Genomic DNA, 21,312 nt, shown 5'->3' on the forward strand with positions numbered 1-21,312 from the left:
ACTTGTCGCATACAGCTTTGAACCGGTTGCAATTATCAATATATGCTTGCTCTATATCGGAATTCATAATAGTCTTTCATGCAACCATGACCGTCTTCACCATTTCACTTGACTTAATCTCTTTCACTTCTTTGTCTTCGAGATCCTTAACTTTACAATTTTTCTTACTTTGCTCTAACATTTCTTTCAATGTGACACTCACACAACAGAGTACTAGCCTCTGGAAAAACACAATTATTTGAAATATGAAGGAAAAAAAACTTCAAATTATACCTTATGAATAATATTTTCACCAACTTTGGACAAGGATGAGTCTGAGACATGATGGTCTTAAGCTTTTACTCTGTTAGGATTTTATAATCCGAAAAAGTGTTCAAATTATACAATCCGAACAAAGGGTATTTTTGAAGAAAAAAAATTAGGGTGCGCGAGAATATCATAGGATAAGAATAGTCTTTGGCAACAGACTTAAACCTTGTATTTTTTAGGGTGATTCTCTTTTGCACGCCTTGTGCGAGATGAATTACCCCTGGTGTTCTAATTCCATTTTGATTTCTTAAAAAAAAAAAAAAGAATATCATAGGATAAGAAAAGTAATAGTTTTTTTTTTAATGAAATATTGGTATTTTTTATTTACTGTATTTTGTTGACATTTTCATTATAGAATTTATTTTTCCTCCTTATATATATGGACTATTCTGTGAAAGAATTGTTGTATTTATAAAAAGTTGTGGGATTTATTTCGAAAAGAATAGTATTTGGACCTAATATAAAAAGAAGAATCTAATTCACCAATATGTCCTTAAGCACGACCATATAATTATTTATACAATATTTTTTACCAAAACATAATTAATTAAGTAGAGTTTCATGAAGGTGTGGATGACATTTGGAGTAATGAGAACTTTTTAACCCTAGTTCGGATGAAAAGACGTTTTTATTTGATAAAAATGTTTTTGTTATTTTATATAGCAAATAAAGCAACGGTCTTTTTTTGACAGAAAAACATAGGCTTTTTTCATATGCAAAATGATAATAATGATTGACAACTTAAACCCTGATCATAGTTTTTTTTTTAAGTTGAGCTACGAGTTGTGGACAATAAATCATCATTATAAATAAATTTCTTCAACTTTCAGATAGAAAGATAAATCCGAATAACAAAAAGATTAAGCAATTCAAAAGGGAATAATCATTGCTAAAGCAAACCCAAACTCATGAGAATAATTCCATTTATTTGATATCCAATGCAATGCACGATCACAAAAAAACCCCTTCAATCATATACCAATAGGACACAAAAACATATGATTAAAAAAATCTTAAGAGGCCTATTCACAAAGCTTGCAATAAAATTTCATAGCACACTGCAAACTTTTTGTTCCCTCCTATCTGGATGTGACAAAATGAACCAATAACCAATGTATTGAATCTGCATTTGAGTTTGGATATATGCTCCCATCCTTCATTTAAGGAAGGAATCAAAATAGGCCAAAGCCTGAAATTAATTCAAATTCACATAGTTAGCTAGAGTTATATAATTAAATTGCACAAAATTAATTAAAGGATCATATCACATAACATAGACTTACCTATTAGGCACTTAAAACTGAATCAGTGACTGATTTAATTGTGATGTTATTAACACCATTTGGGTCTGTGGAAAAAAGGTGATAAATTTTTTAGATACATGAATTACAAATTCAGAATTTAAAAGAATGGTATATAACTATATGTTTGACTATTAATGTAAACTTAGGTATAAATATACATATTTTACTTACCATTGGGTGTTCTTTGCACAAAGAAGCAAGCACCAATAACAAAGTAGCAAAGTAGGAGAATAAGGCCTTTCAAGTAGTGAGAAGTACCATCCTACAAATAAAATAGTGATTATATCAAATACTATATAATATTTCATTAAGAGATTGATAATGAAAAAATACAAAGTAAATATTTGATGTTTTCTTTAATTGAAATTAAATGTGTAACATACCTGTAAAGTGAAGCCTGTGACTATAATTGCCAAAGCAAGAGAACCTGTCTCAAGGAGGTTGAAGTTCAAGTCCATTTTCACACCCATTATCCATGCAACAATCACACATAGAGGAACCTATATAATTGAAATATATAGTTTTCATTATTAATTCAAATAAAGAAGACTATATGAAAATTGTTTTAAATTCCGGTCAGCAACCGCAATTGCAGCCGCGATACAAGGGACTTTTTATGTGTCCGCATTGGTATCACAGCAGCAATTTCGACCATATCTGTCACACTTTTCCGCAATATAAAAGTTTGCAGCGTATCCGGAACTTTGGACCACAACCATAATTCAAAAGGTGATAGTATATTTACCGCAAACATTGAAATTTGAGTAGCAGAGCCCAATGCAACACCTAAGGAAATGTCCTGCAGCCATGAAATTCATTTCAGTTTCACTAGAATAATGTTTTTTTATTCATTAACTTTATAGCTTGGCCAATATGAATTTAATTATAAGTTAGATGATAGGAAACATGGAATTGATAATATTATGACACTGTCTAAAGTCTCACCAGCTTGTTCTTGAATGCAAAAATGATTGCTCCTGCATGTTCAGCTGCATTGCCAACTATTGGTAACAAGATTATGCTGAGGAAACTGACAGACAAACCCCATGAATCTGATGCATCCTGTTAAGAATGAAATTTTTTTTATCAGTTACATTAATACAAAAATCGCTTCTTATATGGGCTCAATCTTATAGTATAAAGACCTTTGTTAGTGTTTGGAAGAACTTAATCGAGTGCTTATAGCATAAGCGTTAATCATACAAGGGCATAACATAAACTCTCTCAAACAGTCTTACAAGTGCTTGTGTCAGTAGATAAATTCAAATAAACTAATCCAACACGCTCATAGCTTATACATAATCCATAAGTGCTTAATTCACCTGTTTATAAGCCTATAAACATTTTAGTACAATTACCTGAATTGTATCAACCACATATTCAGATAACAAAGCAATGAACACAGTCATTCCAGCCAACCAACCAAAGCTACTCCAAAATCCAATCACAGCTTCTTCTTCTGCCTCATTGCTCTCACCTTCACCTTCCTGTTCATCAATGAATCATGTTATAAACACTTATAATAAAAATTAAAATTGCAAATCAATGATTCATCATTTTCATATATGGTTTAATTACGAAAGCATACATCTTCAGCTTCAAATAATTGCCTGTGTGTCCATAGTTGAAAGATCAAGTAAGCAAAATATGCAGCCAACATCACAATGCTAGCAGATCTTGACAAGTAGAGTGAAGGCTCTACTGTGAGTTCGGGTGATGCAGCACTGAATGTGAATAGCAATGGAAGCAAATGGCATAACAATGCCAAAAGCAGCATTAGTGAATTCACGTCTGCTTGTCTCTGCAAAATTTAACACTTAACATTAGCATTATTCCACTATAGAGAAATTAAAGAACTAAAAAAATTTCACTCATTAGGTTAAACCGCGGAATTTGAAAAAGACCTGCAACTGCAATTTAGGCCGCAATATCAATATTTTTTTTAATATTGAATCCTGGTTATCCGAACTCCAAAGTTCGGCCAGGAGGTAGGTAAAGTCTGGTCAATGATTGTTCCTACCAGGATTCAAACTTAGGTTCTTCTGAATGATTCGTCGAACTCACTAACCACTTGATATCAACCATGTGGTTAAATACCTCGATATAAAACTACGGAAGTGTTAATCGGATATTAGAGACTTACTCTGTCATATTTTTGCTCAACTCCAAGGTTAGCAATGCCACCACAAAGTAGAGAGGTTCCAAGCACAAGAAGAAGGTTTGAAAGGATGGAACCTAAAAGAGAATACTTGACAACAGCAATTTGGTTGCTGCTAAGAGCAAATATTGCTATGATCAGCTCAGTAATATTCCCACATGTTGCATTAAGAAGTCCTCCAACTGTAATAATAGAGAATACATAAATTTTAGTTCCACATAATCAATTATATTCAATTTAGATCAAAATTTACATTAATTAAGGAATAATGAACAATTTTATATACCTGTAGGACCAGTGAAGAAGGCAATTTGTCTGCAATATTTGAAGTAACAATCAGCAAACAGAATCAAATCAATCCAGAATCAAATATTAAAAAAAATAAAAAAATCATAATTAAATTGTATGAAACAATGATTCAAATATAAACAAGGGTGCAATAAGTTCATTGGATTCCTTACTCTGTGAGAAAGCTCACACGTTCAGCAAGTGGAGTGAGGCCAAGTAAGCTCAGTATGAAAACCCATGGCTGTTTGCAATAATAATAATAATAATAAAGTAGTTAGTTATAATCATCATCATTACTTAATATAATATTAGCAAATAAAATAAGCAATTGACCATGTAATTAATTGATATAGACCATGACAAAATAATCATTAACTTTCTTAATCATAGAATAGAATAATAATATTTTTAATGCTCATCTTTGTTTTCAAATTATATATTCAATCCTTATTTAATTAAAAATTAGTATTTGACTAAACATTATATAAAAGCCTTATTTAAAACAAAAAGGGAAAAAATATTTATTAATTAAAAATTATATTTTGACTGAACTCTGAAACTCTTTAGATCGAGAGTCTATTGCCACGCCGCACGCAGTTTAGACTGGTTGGATCAAGATGTAGTATTAGACGCACTTTGATCCAACCATAATTTTAAATTGTTGTCACAACTGCAATTGCGGTCACAATATAACAATTTTCAATGTTTTTACAATCGCGATTGCAGATATGCATCAACCATTTACACCTGAACTCAACAATTCTATGACGGATATATGACACAAGATAATTATAACAAAAATATTTAGTCAGTTTAAGAATATTAAAACAAAGATAAAAAATGATATATATAAATTAAGATGGACTCACTCTTCCTAAGCCAAGGTAGTGAGCAACAATGGCAGCAGGAATGGCAGGGAAGAGAATGGACAGCTTGGTACCAAGAATAACCTCTTGGATGTTAACCAAAACGTTCCGGAGCGAAGCACATCGAATCCTTGACACAAGAGCGTGATCAGATTTCTTGCGCAAGGAAGAAGAAGACATGCCATGCGCGGTCCGGCTCCGGCCATGTCCATGTCTAGCTTCCTTGGTCAAGACCTTTGGATTACCATTCTCCAACAGCCATGGTTGTTCTTGTTGAATTTGACGAGAACCCATTGCAAAAACAGGACAAAATCTTAAAACTACAAAAAGTGAAAGTGTAGTTTATAGTACTTGTCTCACTTGCTATGGCTACTATCTTTTTTTTTTTTGCATGTATTGTTTTGTTCATGAATATGTATATTTATATTGTAAATGTGAATTCTGATAACTTCCAAATATGTGACCTTCCACGAAGTTTCCTCAAATATATATTTAAGGAATTTTTGAAAATTTATGTATTAATTATATTTATTGAAATATAAAAAAAAAAATTAGGGGAAAATGTTAGAAATTTGATATTTTAATTTTTTTAGGGAGTTTTTTTGACCAAATTGGGTACATTTTTCAAAACAAAAATGAGTTGATAAGGATATACTTTAAAATTCTGTCATTTATTATTATACATTGAATTTGAAAAATTATTTTTCAAATTTAAAAATTTTTGATTGGTGCTATGCAAAATGGTAACAAAATGAGTAGTTGCGGCCGGTTAAAACCGCAGTGGTTTAGATCGATACAACAATTCTATGGATTGAGCTCTAGAAAGAGTTTAGGTATATGTTTGGATTGACACAGTTATAATGTGTTAATGTAATTTCTGTAAAAACTATATTTTAAATTGTAAAAAAAAATAAAAATAATAACTATGGTAAAACTCTAATTCCGGGAAACTCATCCTTAACCCAACATGTATAAAATGTTTTAAATCATCTTTCACCGATGTGAGACTATATCATAAATGAGTAGTTGCGGCTAGTTAAAACCGTAGTGGTTTTGATTGATACAACATAGTAACCGACAATGAACAAAAAAAATAAGAAAAAAAATAACTATTAACATATGTTCAATATGGTAAACGGACTAAGCCACCAACTATAAAAATTAAAAGAAAGGGAAGTTTTGATCCCTTAACTTTTACTAATAATTGAAATCATCTAGTTTTGCTTACTCTCTAGAATGCTTAAAAATGGCCACGTGTCATATTTTATATATTTTACGTACTATATAAATTTATAGAGTAAATTAGAGAGAGCAATTGTTAGGATTAATATTTGCAAAGGAGCTGGAGCGTTCAGTTAAAACATTCTGTGAGAGAGGCGAATTCGTCTGTGGATTTTATGGCTAAATTAGGATCTGAAAGTTATAAGATTTGGCGTGAGTTTTTGGAGCCACCAGAGAGTTTGTTTCCACTGCTGTAGACTGATGCCGGCAAGAGATGCATCAGAATGACTAATTTTTAGCTGTTTTTTTTTTTTCTTCTTCTTTCATTTCTTTTTGTTAGCTTCTTTTCCAAAAAAAAACTGTTAGGATTCATAAACTAATGATCATTTGTTTTTACAAAATTGGAGGTTTATTCTGTATATTGCATAACATCACTTTTTTTTTTTGGCGGGATTCGAACCTCCAACTTTACATATATTATGTATTGTCCACATCAATTAAGTTAATTTCATGAGAACCGTCACTTAAATAATATTATCATTTCACACTATTACATATATTTAATAAATCTAAAAAGTGAATTATCTTTTGTAATAAAGAATGGATGTAGTACTATTCTATTTTTGGTCAAAGGAGGTAATACTATTTATTCAGTATCAAATAATTATGATATGATTCACCATCATAATTAATTTGTATCAAATTTGTACCACTTTTTGTTTTTTTTACTAAAATAATTCACACATACATGCATCTATAAAATTTAGCACACGTAAAAAGAACATAGAATTTTCAAACAGTTAATGCATTCAACACTTTTTTTTTTTTTTTTAAGGAGCATTTAACACTTAATTATAAAAAGGAAAATGCTTAACTTCCGAAAAACATATAGCGATAAATTCGCAAGTGGTTTGTTGAAACAAAAAGAAAATATAACTATCTCATAATTTCTAATAATTACAGATTTTGAGCTAAAATTTGAATTTAATGACTTTTCGGTTTATTTATTTATTATTTTCTCTGGTCCTATTTGTAAGAAACATTTATGTCAATAAAATGTTATGTATCTGGTTAAGAATGTTGACCAAATACATCAACTTTTGTTGGTCTAAATATTTCTTATTAATAGAACATGAGGGAGTAATCAATAGACCAATGTCGTGACTGTCTGAGTTCAATAGTCGGTTTTTATCGTTTGGTGGCAGGTTAGTTCTTCTAAAGTCTGTCTTGACCTCTTTACCTATCTATGTTCTTTCCTTCTTCAAGGCTTCGTCAGGTATAATTTCTTCCCTTGACTCTATTTTTACTAAAAAAAAAAATTTTTTTTTGGGGGGGGGGGATTGTGAGGATCATAGGAAACTCTCTTGGGTCAGTTGAACCACTATTTGTTCTCGGAGGGAGGTCGGAGGTCTGGGTGTGAGGAGGTTGAGGGAGTTTAATGTTGCGTTGTTAAGAAAATGGTGTTGGCGTTTATTGGTGAAGAGGAGTAGCTTATGGTATAGGGTGTTGGTGGCAAGATATGGTGAGGAGGCTGGGAGGTTGGAGGTTGGGGGTCGAAGTGGTTCTTCTTGGTGGCGAGAGATCGCTAATATTAGGGACGGGTTAGGTGGTGTTGGTGGCGGGTGGTTCCGAGAGGGTGTGTCTCGTTCGGTGGGGGATGGGGTTGATACTCTTTTTTGGCATGATCCGTGGTTAGGTGGTGTGCCGTTTTGTGTGCGCTTTAGACGCCTTTTGACCTTGCAGTTGATAAATCTTGTACGGTTGCTGACATGTTTTATGCTGGGTGGGAGGTTGGGGGACGGGTTGGAGTTGGAGAAGGGGGTTGTGGGTGTGGGAGGAGAAGATGCTAGGGGAGTGTATTATTTTACTTGGTAATGTTTCTTTGCAGTGTAATGTGAAAGACACTTGGAGATGGCATCTGGATCTTTATGCAGGTTATACAGTCAGCAGCACTTATCATTTACTGACTACTCACAACATTCCTCAGGTGGAAGGTGCAGATGCTCTTGTTTGGCATAAACATGTTCCACTTAAGGTCTCAATATTTGCTTGACGGTTGGTAAAAAATTGGTTGCCTACACGATCAAATCTGATGCATCGCGGTATCCTCTTAGCTTCGAACGCGGGTTGTTTGTTAGGGTGCGGCCAAATCGAGACTTCTCAGCATTTATTTATTTCTTGTGGTTTTTATGGCACTTTGTGGTTTAAGGTGCGGTCTTGGCTTGGTGTCTCATGCCCAGACCCCATTATTGTCTCAAATCACTTCCTTCAGTTCTCTCATTCAGCAGGTGGAGTTCGTGCAAGGTGCTCCTTTTTGTAGCTTGTTTGGTTGCTTACCGTGTGGATCATTTGGAATGACCGTAATCAAAGGTTGTTTAACAATACAGGTAGCTCCATTGATCAGTTGATGGATAAAGTAAAGGGGAACTCTCTTTGGTGGCTAAAAGTTCATAATGTTGTTTTTGTTTTTGGGTTCCAATTGTGGTGGTCAAGTCCTTTGACTTGTTTGGGACTTGGCTAATTTTTGTTTGACTCTGTATATTTGTAAATACTTTGGGCCTCCTTGGTACATCTTGTACTTGGAGGTGTCCGTGGTTTGTTAATATAAGTTCCATTTTTTATTGTTAAAAAATAATTAATAGACCAATGTAATATTATAATAACGGTGTATTATATATAGTATTATATATCTAGCTCAAGTTTGAAAATGTTAGCATTGTTATTTTTTTTTTTGGTTAAACTGTAGTTTCAAATTTTTGGTAAAAACCACATTGTTCGATCCCATCTCAATTTTTTTTTTATTAATTCATAATTTTGATCATCTAATTTTATTACTTGACAATAAATTAAGTGATTGGACATAGAAACAAATGATTTAATTGTCGAGTCTTAAAAAAATGGGGTGCAAAAATGATATGTGATCAGCATATAAAGTCAAGCGAAGATCAAATGAAACGATACAAAGGTTGAGAATGGACGCTTTATAGTCACGTCTTCAAATTAGATTGTCAAATTTAAAATAATGGACCAAAATTCCCTTAAAAGAAATAATGGATCAAAATTGCGCAACTAAAAATGGACGGACTAAAATAGAGAGATCAAACGTACATTTAAACCTTATTTTTTATGACGGAGGTGGGGATCAAATCATTGAACTCCTTATTATTTTTTATATTTGAGACATACCTATTTTCTCAAAAGCTTCTGGAAAATAAAAAGCTTTTTAACCGATATAAGATAATTTAAACAAATAATAAACTACAAAACAAATAACTAATAAACCTAACTATACCAACAGTGTATATAAAATATTATATTTTTTTTTTTTACAGTTTTATATATTGCTTCTCACAATTTTTTTGAATTTATATTTTTCGTTATACTTTTTTATTTTTAACGGAATATTTTGCGTTCTACTTCAAATTTGATTTTACGATTTCAATTTACTGTATCATCCTCAAAGGATCCGTTGTACTCTAAATCAAAGCATAGGACCACACATGTAAATCACGTTTTCATCATTCTTGAGTACCATTGAACTAATTAAATTATTGATTAGTAATATTAAACAAATAACAGTTAAATTTAAATATACTGTTTGTAAAAAATAGATTAAATATACTGTGTTTATTTTACCAAAAGAATGATATGCTTTTCCACGGTTGTTTGTAAAAATTGAACTTAAAAATATCTAAATTATATCAAATTATATACGTAAAGCAACTAAAAGTAATAACTTTTTTATTAAAAAAAAAAAACTATTTATTTTCTTCAAAAACAATTATTTATTAAAAATCTACGAATTTAATATAAAATGAACAAGTTTCAAATCAAAGTTTTTTTTTTGTGTTGAACAAGCCAAAATGCAATGTATTATATCAACGGGAGTGATTCATCTCGCACAAGGCGTGCAAAAGAGAAACATCCAAAAGTTTGTACAAGAGAGTCACGTATATCTATACACCATTAGACCCATACAAGATAAATGATATGAGACTTTGAGGAGGAGCACACTCCCAGGTCCCAAGCCAATACCACTAGGCCAACCCAAGTGGGTTACTAGTCATGATAGTTGAACACGAAAGTAATGATATTCGCTTTCAGCCACCGGAAAGATAAAATTTTTACCTTGTGTGCTAATTGAGTTGGAACCAATGCATTGAGATTAAAAACTATGTTATTCCTTTCCTTCCAAATGATCCAGACACACACGAGCCATATCAATTTGAGGAACGGATAAGTAGATTGCGATAACTCGGAAAAGTGACTAAACTGATGAAAATGTTCGCCAGTCGCTTTTGGAGCCACGAACTTGATGCCTAACCAATTAGATGATACCAGACACTACTAAAATTAGTGCAGCCAAAAAACAAATGACATGCACTCTCCTCACCACCGCACCCTCCTACACATCCGTTATCGTCATGCTGAAGGACACGGCGCCGCCGAAGATTATCTTTTGTCGGAAGACGATTACGGAGAAGACGCCACGCAAAAATTGATACCTTTAACGGGACTTTCGTATGCCAAACGTCATCAAACAATCCCCGTGCAATAGGTTCATCCAGTGTTGTTAGAAAATTATATGCTCCCTTAACGGAATAACCGTTAACGGGATCAAGAAGTCACCTCTACCTATCTGACAAATGATCTTGCAAAACAATGTCATGTAACAAGACATAACATTCCTTAACACACTCCTCCTCCCACGCGAATAGGCGCCTCCTCCACACACAGGCGCCCCCCATCCTCCCAACCACGCCTCGACATATCCTCTACTGTTGCCCATTTATCAATGGTTAAATCGGAAAGGCGAGGAAATAAACTTTTGATTTAATTGTTCTCATGAGACTTGAATATAGCTAAGTTAACAGAGATATAACATTTTATATGCAGACGGACATGAGCGATAATTCGAATTTCTAATTCACCATATGAGTAAATATTTAATCAATAAACTATTTAAAAAAAAATAATTAATAAATTGTATATTTTTTTAACTTGTGATATCATTGCCTTTTTAAAGAATATAGTATATATTTCTCGTCTATTTTTATCTTCTTTCTCTTATACCAAACAATAATTCAAATTTATCTTCTTTCTCGTCTCATCTTCTTCTCAACAAAATCAAACATAATTTTAGTTTCATGAGTTTTCTTATTGTTTACAGTTTAATTTGAAGTTGGTTGCTTACTGTATTCTCACATAACCACACCTCAAACTTATCTAAAACATATCAAGAATCCATATATGAATCTCTCTATCAATCGGCGATTTTCTTGCTTGCGTTAGAAATTACTACTCAAGAAAATAGCATCATTCTTTGTCCATTTCTACTGGGAACTGTACATATGACAACTGACACTGACAATTCAGAAAACGAGGTACAAGTATACCTAGATAATATGTGATCAATATATTATACTTATATTATAGGTGATGGGTAAATATTGATTAAATTATTATAAAATACAACTTTAAAGAAAATTGCGGTTTTATTTGACCAACAAATTAAATGTGTTCTTAGGAAGGTATATCTGTTGTTTAAAAATACTGAAGCAAAAGGAAAATTTGAAAGCCACAACTTAGTTATTTTTGTACTGATGCAAATAATGACTCTGAAATATCAAAATCAAAGTGGTCACCTTCTAAATTAAATTCTGTCCTGTTGGAAAAGCCAAGAATGAGGTAGAAATACTCAAGATTTTTTTATGGTTGTTGCAGTAACAACGTATTTTTGTACTTTTTTTTTCTCCAATTTTTTGTTTGATTATAACCACTACATTATTATGGTACTGAATAAGTACAAACCGTTGTACGGCCTATTATGTACTCATTGAGTAGCAATTTCCTTCACGGCAAAGGTCAAAACTCAAAACTTGAAATCTAATTAATAAACTATACAGAAATTTACTTTCTTAATTTCGAATATTTTTTGTGATGAGGGTAACTGCACGTCATTCCAAAAGACACTCTTTTTTATCATTTTTTACAGGCTCTTTTAGAGAGTTCTTGCTGAATTTTCTCTTGTAACATCATTGTACTTTCACTGAATTTTTCGAATATTTTTTGTGATGACATATGTATTTTCATTGAATACATATGATCTGGTATACATCAGATCAAGTTTGCAGACCTTTTAGTATGGTTTAATAGTTAATAGTTTACGGGAGAATTAGAAGAGAGAATGTTAGTTAATTTAGAAACTAAATTGTCACTTTACTGTTTTTTTTGTTTTTTTTAATGTAGAGGAAGGTTTTACTTTAAACCCTAAATTTTAAACCGTTATAATTAGTATATATTTTGCAATTCACACTCTATAATTGTGATTAATATTGCATTAGCATATATGTGCTTGTTGCGGACAAAACCGTGGTTAATATTCACAGTCTTTAAATCGTAGGTAATTCTAAGGATATCATTTTAAAAATTTTATAGAGTTCTACCTACCGTTGCGGCTGTCATTAAAACTTATCATTATTTTATTTTTTTTGACAAATTTTTTTTATATTTTCTATTCTACTATAAATTCTAAAAATGAATAATTTATAAAATTACCACTAAAATTAGTTTAATCAATATAATAAAATATTATAATAAATATCATTGGAATTTAAAATTGATTATTACTACAATTAACTTTTAGAATAAATTCTTGAAGTGGCTTAACTAGAATAATTCTCCCTAACTATAAACTATTATACCATTCACCCAAACCAATACTCAATACTCACATAAATCAAAATCTATATATACTCCATTGCTCATTTAATTTATGGTAACAAAATTTGATTTACTATTCATAATAGCTTATCAGACAAAATGACATACTATCAAGTTACAAATTACAATCACTTCATACCTAAAAATAACTTACAATCACTTCTACAACAAGGCATGATAAATCAAATTTTAAATTCTAATTTGTAGATCTTCAGCAAATCACACTTGGAGAAGCTACACTTGTCAATGATTCTGCATAACCTACACTTCACTTCATCAATATTTGTAATCAACACATAATGAACAATATATATAAAAGCAGAAACGCACTCGAATCACGCATCTCATTGTTAACCAGCGTTATTCATTAATGAAGTTATCTTCAACAATAGCGGATGCACCAAAGCTATTACCAGCATCAACAAAAGTTGGAAGTCCACCAATTGTCAATCCATGTTAATAAGCTAGTAAAATAATCTTATAAGCCGGCGAGAAGGAATTGTTACTAATAAAATCAACGATGATGTTGATAAGTTTCGGACATTCACCACAAAGAGGTCTCAGAAAGGGCATTTACCTCCTAATTTTATTAAGCATGTTATTGACATGTTATATTTCATCTCTCTTATTTCAAATTGTACTTTTGTTGACAAATGATGAACCCTTTTTATTTTGATTTATGATTATTTATATATTATGTCATATGTGAATTTGCGGTTAAAATTTTGCTCAGACTCTATAAAATTCCTGGCTCCGCCACTTATTAGAGTTTGCTTTGAGCCTCAATATTGGTTGCGACCTGATATCTGCTAATCCCGAACATATCAACTACGAACAAATAACTAAAGTAAGTCAGACACGACTCATAAAAAATCAACGGGCAACCTAAATTAGCTAACACATCTGCACATCGGTTAGCTCTTCACGATATGGGTGATTAGTCCTAAACAAAAAGGGCCAACTTTATTTCCTTCAACCACCTCACAATCAATATGTAAAACTCTACAAAGCAGAATCCAAGCCTTCTAGCACAACTCAACCCCTCCAAAACACTCCAAAGCTCCACAACACCCTATTACCTCAAATTAGTTAAAATCTGTTAGAGTTAGTTAAGTGCTTCTATAGTTCATTTAGAATTTGTTACTAGTTTGTTAAGATCATTATGTTTATACCTAGTGACTCTATATAAACTAGTAAGCTCTTGTAATAGATTCAAACTTGACATTCACTTTGAGATAATCAATAATCTTGAGCAATCATGAGAGCTTAAAATTCTCTCTTCAATGGAGTAATTTGATTTAGGTTGGATATGTAGAAACACATGATAACATTTGGGCAATTCCTTTATTTCTTGTTTCTCCTATTGCGCTAATTGCACGTGTTCGCTAGTACAAAAAGAGAAAACATCTACATCAATGCTGGAAAGTACTCCCTAGAGAAAGTGGTAAGAAATTTCCAAAAGCAAGCACAATAACTTTTCTCAAAAAGTACTATTAATCAGCTCTATATAATGCAAAACTCCAGTTTTACTTCACAACAACAAGAAAATTGTGCCAAGAGTTTTGGTTAGGAAACCAAGCAAGACGTAGTTTTACTTCACTTCACAATCACAACATGTGTGAGAGGGTGACAAATCTCTTAATTAAGGTACTGTCCTACACACTTCTTTATTCACGGACTTCTTAAACTCATCAGTCATCAGTGAAGGACGACATACCTACATTCTACATTTTAAATGTTTTTTTTTTATTTTTTTATTTTTGTGTTAGGTAAAATTGGGTTTTTTTGATGATGTCAGGGTTCGAACCCTAGACCTTGCATATATTATATATTATTCTTATCAACTGAACTAAATCCAGATAAAATTGGGTTTGGTTATTACTTTGGGGGCCACAAATTGGATATTTCATATTTGGTTAACCATAATGTTAGCTGAATTGCTTATATTTGATTTTCTTTTACCAGAAAAAGTTACCACTAGACCATTGCAAGTTGCAACGGTTATTTGATTTTTTAATAATACTCTTTTCTGCAAGCTTCACAATTCAATCATTGTTTAATAGTTCCCCTCCAAAAAAAAAAGATTGTTAATGGTTGTTGTATTTTGGAATATTTTCACGTTACTTTTCTTGAAGATAAGGAATTTTCTTCAGACATGCTTGCTAATAATTCATTGTCATAGAATTTATGTTTGTCTCGAGAAGCATTATATATGTTTTTTTTTCTTCTGAGATATATTTGTATATCTGTGCAAAACAGTATATAGACAAATATATTGTCTATATAGATAAATATGAAAAAGTTTGCCCTCTATTAATTGTTGCATTTACCAGTATCTTCTAAAGATTCATCATTCTTGCACTTGATCTGTCTCCAATCAATATCAAATAGCTAGGGACCACAACCATTTGTCAAATTGTCGTCATAATTATCATACTTATATTAATTATTTCAAATTCCTCTTCACAAAGTAATTATTTCAAATTCAAATCTAATTAATTAACACCAAACTGGTTGATAAGCCTCAAATATGAAAAGAATTTTTGAAGTGGAGTTAGGTTCCTCTCTATGTTGCTTGAGTGAGGATAGGAGACAAGAGATTTTAATGGAGGGAGAAATTTTAAAATATCATGACCATTCGTAATGGTGGGTGCTTCATTTATTTAGCACCATATTAAATAGACACCTCCATTGTGAAAAGGAACATATCAAAGATTACTTACACGTCAATAGAAGATAAACAACCAACAAGTTGTGCCGCTAGATCTTTTTAGATTGCAAAACTAATCCTCATAAAGATTTTTTATTTTAACAAATGTTTAAATTTTGTTAAGTGATAGGCCAAATTGATAGCCATATATCATTTTAAAGAAGAAATCGATTATTTAATTATTCCACTTTAAAATTTAACAAGTTGGAATACACTTCCAAATTGCAATTACAAATTACATCCAAGAGTGACTCTGACTACCTATTCAAAATACACCAAATATTTAGGAATTCAAATGAAAACTAAAACTACATTTTACTCCCCAAGAAATTGTGGGACCATTTCCATATCCCACAAGATTGTAGAATATTTCACAATATACTCTATTATAACCATATATTCATTATTACTTTTGTCACATGCATAAGTCTAACTGTCATATAGGTCTCATCACCTATAGGGATCACATGGTTGAAGTAGCAACAAGCTGATTCACCTTTGTTTTGTTCAAAATGAATGAGAAGTGAGAATTCAGAATTCCCAAAATGTTCAAAACTCTCAATATGTTGGCGAGAAAGTCTTCCTTGGATACAAGCCCAACACATCATATTTGGACACATCCAATTAAATTATGACAGCTCATAAGATATACTGTTGCAAAATAAAAAAAGAAAATGGTTGTACTTTCAAGATTAATCCGTGACTATCACATATTTTCTATATAAAATAATAAAAAAAAAAACCATTAATTGTCTTTCTCTCTTCCAACTTTGTGGCCACCTGCGATCTCCGCCTGCGAACTTTGCTGTGCTTCCACTACTTCGACCTTAAGTCCATCGCGCGCTGCACTGGCTCGTCTTCTCCATCCGCTATGATAACCGCACAACAAAGCACCACGTTCTGATGAGATTGTGGAAGAACTCAAGACTTTAACCATGTCTTTTATGGAGTCTGGGTTGGGATTTTGGGGATTTAGGTTATGATTATTTTCAATATGGTTGAGAATTAAATTGGATCTTAGTATTTCCTTACTCTGTAGCAGTCCTTATTGTTATGCCCATTTCTTGTAATTGTAAGATTGAATCAATTCTTGGAAGAGTTTTGTCCATCAATGGAAGCATTCTGTTTTATCATTGTGGTTCCCTTATTGCTTTTGTTGTTTATTTATGTGTTGAGTTTTTAACTGATTGTGTTTGTATCAGAATGTTAATTTTGGGATGTTGAACTATTGGGCTTGTTGATATAAGACACAACAACTATAATGTGCTATAAGATTCAAAAACAAGTAAAATAGCTACTAGTTTAAGAGAAAGCTAAATTGATATATAAACTGATATATTACAGCTCTATTTCAATATGTTACAACCAAAATATAGATTTAGCTTGTTTCATGTTGCTCATATTAATGTGGCATAAACTGATACATGAACTTGAGCACAAGAGCAAAATAAGAGCTATAATTTGTACACCAAAAGAAATGCTAAACAAAAGCTATTCACGACATAATGTAGAAGCGGGCCACTTCATAAGCAAAACCATCAATTTTGAGCTTTCAGCATCTCTTAAACCAGAAGTATTGCATAACTAAAACCAAAATTAGGCTATAATCTTCTATTGCATACAAAAAACCAGTAGCCCATTTCAACTTCTCTCTAACTTCTTTTATGTTCTTGGCTATCTTGGAAAGCACCACTTGGAGATTCCTGCATACAATATAATTGAATACTTGAGCAAGCAGACATGTTTAAGTTTTGAATGAAGTTATCTTTTGATTATCTACATACATAGATACCTGAATCAATGAGTTACATGTGCCAATTCCTTGTAACATCTTAGTAAATGGAATGGATGGAGTATTTAAACCCCAACTTGAGGAATTATAACCCTATTAAATTATGTAAAAGAAGGTTATTAGCCACAATGAAATCATTCATAACTTCAAAGTTATCAAGAAATTGAGATAATTAAATTATAAACCTCTAAAGGTGCACCAAAAGAAGTAGAAGGAACATTAGAAGTGTTGTCCATGTTATTGAGAATATTAGAAGGCCCATCCATGGAAGAACTAATGGAACAAAAGCTATCTTTTTTTTTTTTCTCTGTGATAAAAAATATTAACAGAACAAAATATTAAACATGTTCAATAAATGATGAAAGTATACTTAAAAAATAATCAAGAAACTCACTTTTATGTTGCTTTTCTTTTGTTGTTGATCCTTTTCTTTTTTCAAAATGCCCTTTCATGCGAGTATTAGACATTCCTTTAGTTTTTGCGCGGCGAGGATTATAAATTGCAATGTGATCACTATCCTCATTTTGAGTGAATTTTTTCTCACTAGTTGTTGCTTTTGAAATCAAACTGAGCTCATTGATGCATTGGTGCACACTCTTAACTCCACCATAAACCAATTTCCACATGATTTGTTGAGTTTCTTTGTGTTCCTGGCTATCCAAAACTAGATTATAAAAAAACTTCATAATAGCATTGCGATAAAGGATCATGGAATCACCACCATTGTTCATTGCATTTTCTGAGATAGAATTTTCTTTTGAACTCTCATCTATGTGATCATAAATCACAGCCCTTGCTTTTTTTGACCATCTTCTCAGAAAGTATTGGTCAGGTATTTTTAATATACCTTTGATGTTGTAAATTCGCAAAGCATGACTACAAAGAATGCCCATTGAATCAAACTTTCGACAACTACAACTGATCTTTGCAGCAGAGGAGTCAAATACTACCATATGTTTCTTATTAGGCATATGATTTGAACTCACTTCATGATATGACAAATTATCAGATTCTCCAATGTCTTTAGAAGTACTTCCACCCGTTCCAGCAAGATACTCATTCAAAAAAAGTTTGAAAGTCTTGTGAGTGTATATCATAGATGCTTGTCTCAAAGTCTCACTGATATTAATGATGCGGGGAGGCATACTTTGGCTATTTTTGAATTCCTTTTCAGTCTCTAATTGTCGCCACTTGTTTACCATTTTTTCAAATGCTAATAAGAAATGACTGAGACTGGTTGTTGCTCCGGCAATCGCACTTAAAACACTATTTGTACTCTCACTTCTTTGAGATGACTTGATATCAGCAGAGAACACATCCTTGCTATATGCAGTGCTCCATTTATGGCGAATTTTATACATGCTTTTCAACCACTTGTGATTTTGAAGCTTGTACTCATTAATCATATAACTCCAAGTGCTTTCAAACTCTTCTTTTGAATCACAGCCTGACATGCATTTCCAAAACAAACCTTGAAACTTTTGATCAGATTTAAGATCACCAAAATGAGAAGGTGCATTCTTAGATATATGCCATAAGCATAAACGGTGACATGTATTTGGCATTACGTCTCCGATTGCTTTGGCCATGGCTCCATCTTGATCTGTAAAAAATGTTTTTGGTTGTCTATTTCCCATGCTCTCCAAAAACACTTTAAATAGCCAATTAAAAGAAACAGAAGTTTCATCAGATAACAAAGCACAACCAAACATAACATTTTGCAAATGATGATTTACCCCAACAAAAGGAGCACATATCAAATCATATGTATTAGTACGGTAAGTGGTATCAAAAACCACAACATCTCCAAAACAATCATAATCAACTTTGGATTTACCATCTCTCCAAAACACATTGGTTAAACGTGATTCTTGGTCTAACTGCACACTATAGTAGAACATGGCATCTTGTGCTTGTCTATTTTGCAAGTGATTGATTAAAGATTGGGCATCTCCACCTTTAATTAATTTACTCTTTTCAGTGTAGACAAAATTATGCACATCTTTCATTGTCATGCCAAGCTTATCAAATCCACCAACCTCTTCTCCTAAATAACTCCAAACATGAGTAACTTTCATACCAGCATTAACCATAGACTTTATGAGACCTCCTTTGGTTTCTGATACTTTTCTCATAGAGCGTAACAAATGTCTTTGCTCAAGCGGTACCAAAGCATGGTTGTGATCCATTATCAACTTAGTAATTCGCCATTCTCCATCCTTGCTAACATTAAATCGCACCATTGCTTTACAATTTGTCCTTGAATCAGCCCTTTGATAAGCAACTTCACCTACGATTTCTCCTTCTGGTTCATTGTTCTTAAACCCTTGTTTGGAACAATAATAATCTTTCAAACGTGTGTTCTTTTTATCATTATCATAGTACAATTCCTTCCCTTTTCTTACACTAAAACCCATCTTGAAGCCATGTTCTTGGTATAAGTTATAAGCTTCATCCTTGCTCTGCACAACTTGACCAAGAAAAATATCTCTGGGCTTGTCAATTTCAACTGCTTGACATTCAGAACCCTCCATATGTATTCTACAAATAATTATAGATGCAAGTGAGTCATTGAGTGATAACTAACGTAAACAGACCAAAGTCATCATTTAATTGAACATAAATAACATGTATATTAAAAATGTCTCTGTACTGCCGTTTTAATTTGATCCATAATAACATGTTCTATCCAAAAACAAAACAACTTTCAAAATAAATTATCTACATACAAATTTGATAATGATAATTTGAATCGATCAAGTAACTACATGTAAAGGCATTAAAATGTTATAACCATCTTTAGATGAAAAAAAAAATTATTAAAAAAATAGTATAACTTATTGAGTAACATGGAGCTTCTTCTACAAAATCATAAAACAAATAATTTTCACACAATAAATAAGTGACATATGGAGGAATGAAAAAGGAAAAAGAATTTCTTACATGATGAACAGTGAAAATAGAGAAAATGGGAATGAGTTGATGTTGAAAGGGAGACCAGCAAGTGAAATAGCTTGTTACAACTTATGGATGGAATAATCAGAGAAAGAAATCGGAAAAAAAAGCCATTGAAATTAGCTTGTTACTGAAATTAAACCATGGAGAAAAAATGGATGAGAGGTGATGATATACACGGTAACAAAAAGGGCGGGATAAGTGATGGGTTATGATCCCAAAGTAATAAAAGATTTTTTTTTTTTATCAGAAAATAAAAAAAAGAACAAAATTTTAGCTTTTATGAGTTGTCATGGTTTTATTGGTTGTGCCCAAATATGATGTGTTGGGCTTGTATCCAAGGAAGACTTTCTCTATGTTGGCATGGTTATCACATTATCACTTCCCTCCAAAAATACGTACTGATTGGTTCCAGTCCCATCCCTCTCTGGTAAATCTACCTCTCCTCTTCACCCTTCAACATACCCAATAGCCACCATGTATTGTTTGCATTAACCCCACATGCATAATGCATTTGTTTTCTTATTAGTTAATACACAGCTTCTAGGAAGCTTCCTACTTTCCCTTCAAATATAACTTCATCCCAACATGATATTTATGTCACCCTTTGCCAATCTATGCAAGTAACTTGTTTTTGCTTATACAAGACACATGTCACATTCAACAATATAATATATTGTTTGAAATTTAATGTGCATACACTGATAGTGTAGTATAAATCAGTTTAAACAATGTCATAATACAAGGATACCTTGATGGCTAAAGTGAAGAAGTTAATTAATGAGTGGAGTGATAAGGAGATTAAAAGTTCGATCAACACTTTTAGCATAAAAATTAACAATACTAACATTGACAATTTTAAGAAATAAAAAAACTTACCCTATCATTCAATGTAGGGACGGAGCCATAAATTTAGCTTAGTGGAGACTGAACTTAAGAGTATAACTTAGTAAAGAAAAAACAAATGTTCATATGCATAATATATT

General features: G+C 32.1%; 2 protein-coding genes and 1 long non-coding RNA gene across 4 annotated transcripts; 1 reads left to right on the top strand and 2 right to left on the bottom strand.

The window, feature by feature from the left end:
• Positions 1-1,189: 1,189 nt before the first annotated feature.
• LOC11409558 (vacuolar cation/proton exchanger 3) lies at positions 1,190-5,329 on the bottom strand. Its single transcript, XM_003623256.4, has 12 exons — positions 4,929-5,329; positions 4,233-4,300; positions 4,058-4,086; positions 3,757-3,953; positions 3,202-3,414; positions 2,972-3,100; positions 2,559-2,675; positions 2,359-2,412; positions 1,997-2,113; positions 1,785-1,875; positions 1,593-1,657; positions 1,190-1,498 (listed from the first exon to the last, which is right to left on the bottom strand). The coding sequence occupies exons 1-11, from the start codon at positions 5,217-5,219 to the stop codon at positions 1,596-1,598; spliced, it is 1,368 nt and encodes a 455-aa protein (XP_003623304.2). The 5' UTR covers positions 5,220-5,329; the 3' UTR covers positions 1,190-1,498; positions 1,593-1,595.
• An 8,628-nt stretch (positions 5,330-13,957) lies between these two features.
• LOC112416442 (uncharacterized) lies at positions 13,958-16,742 on the top strand. 2 transcript variants are annotated; one of them, XR_005642962.1, is made up of 3 exons: positions 13,960-14,313; positions 14,394-14,516; positions 16,040-16,742. It is a non-coding gene; the product is annotated as an uncharacterized lncRNA (long non-coding RNA). The 2 variants fall into 2 exon arrangements; XR_005642961.1 differs by having other exon boundaries at positions 13,958-14,516.
• A 161-nt stretch (positions 16,743-16,903) lies between these two features.
• LOC112416657 (protein FAR1-RELATED SEQUENCE 5-like) lies at positions 16,904-20,523 on the bottom strand. The gene is made up of 4 exons (XM_039827487.1): positions 20,315-20,523; positions 17,557-19,912; positions 17,372-17,464; positions 16,904-17,282 (listed from the first exon to the last, which is right to left on the bottom strand). Exon 2 carries the CDS (start codon positions 19,903-19,905, stop codon positions 17,710-17,712), a length of 2,196 nt encoding a protein of 731 aa, XP_039683421.1. The 5' UTR covers positions 19,906-19,912; positions 20,315-20,523; the 3' UTR covers positions 16,904-17,282; positions 17,372-17,464; positions 17,557-17,709.
• Positions 20,524-21,312: the final 789 nt, after the last annotated feature.

The sequence above is a fragment of the Medicago truncatula genome, chromosome 7 (assembly GCF_003473485.1).
Source record: "Medicago truncatula cultivar Jemalong A17 chromosome 7, MtrunA17r5.0-ANR, whole genome shotgun sequence".
Classification (NCBI taxonomy): Eukaryota; Viridiplantae; Streptophyta; class Magnoliopsida; order Fabales; family Fabaceae; genus Medicago; species Medicago truncatula.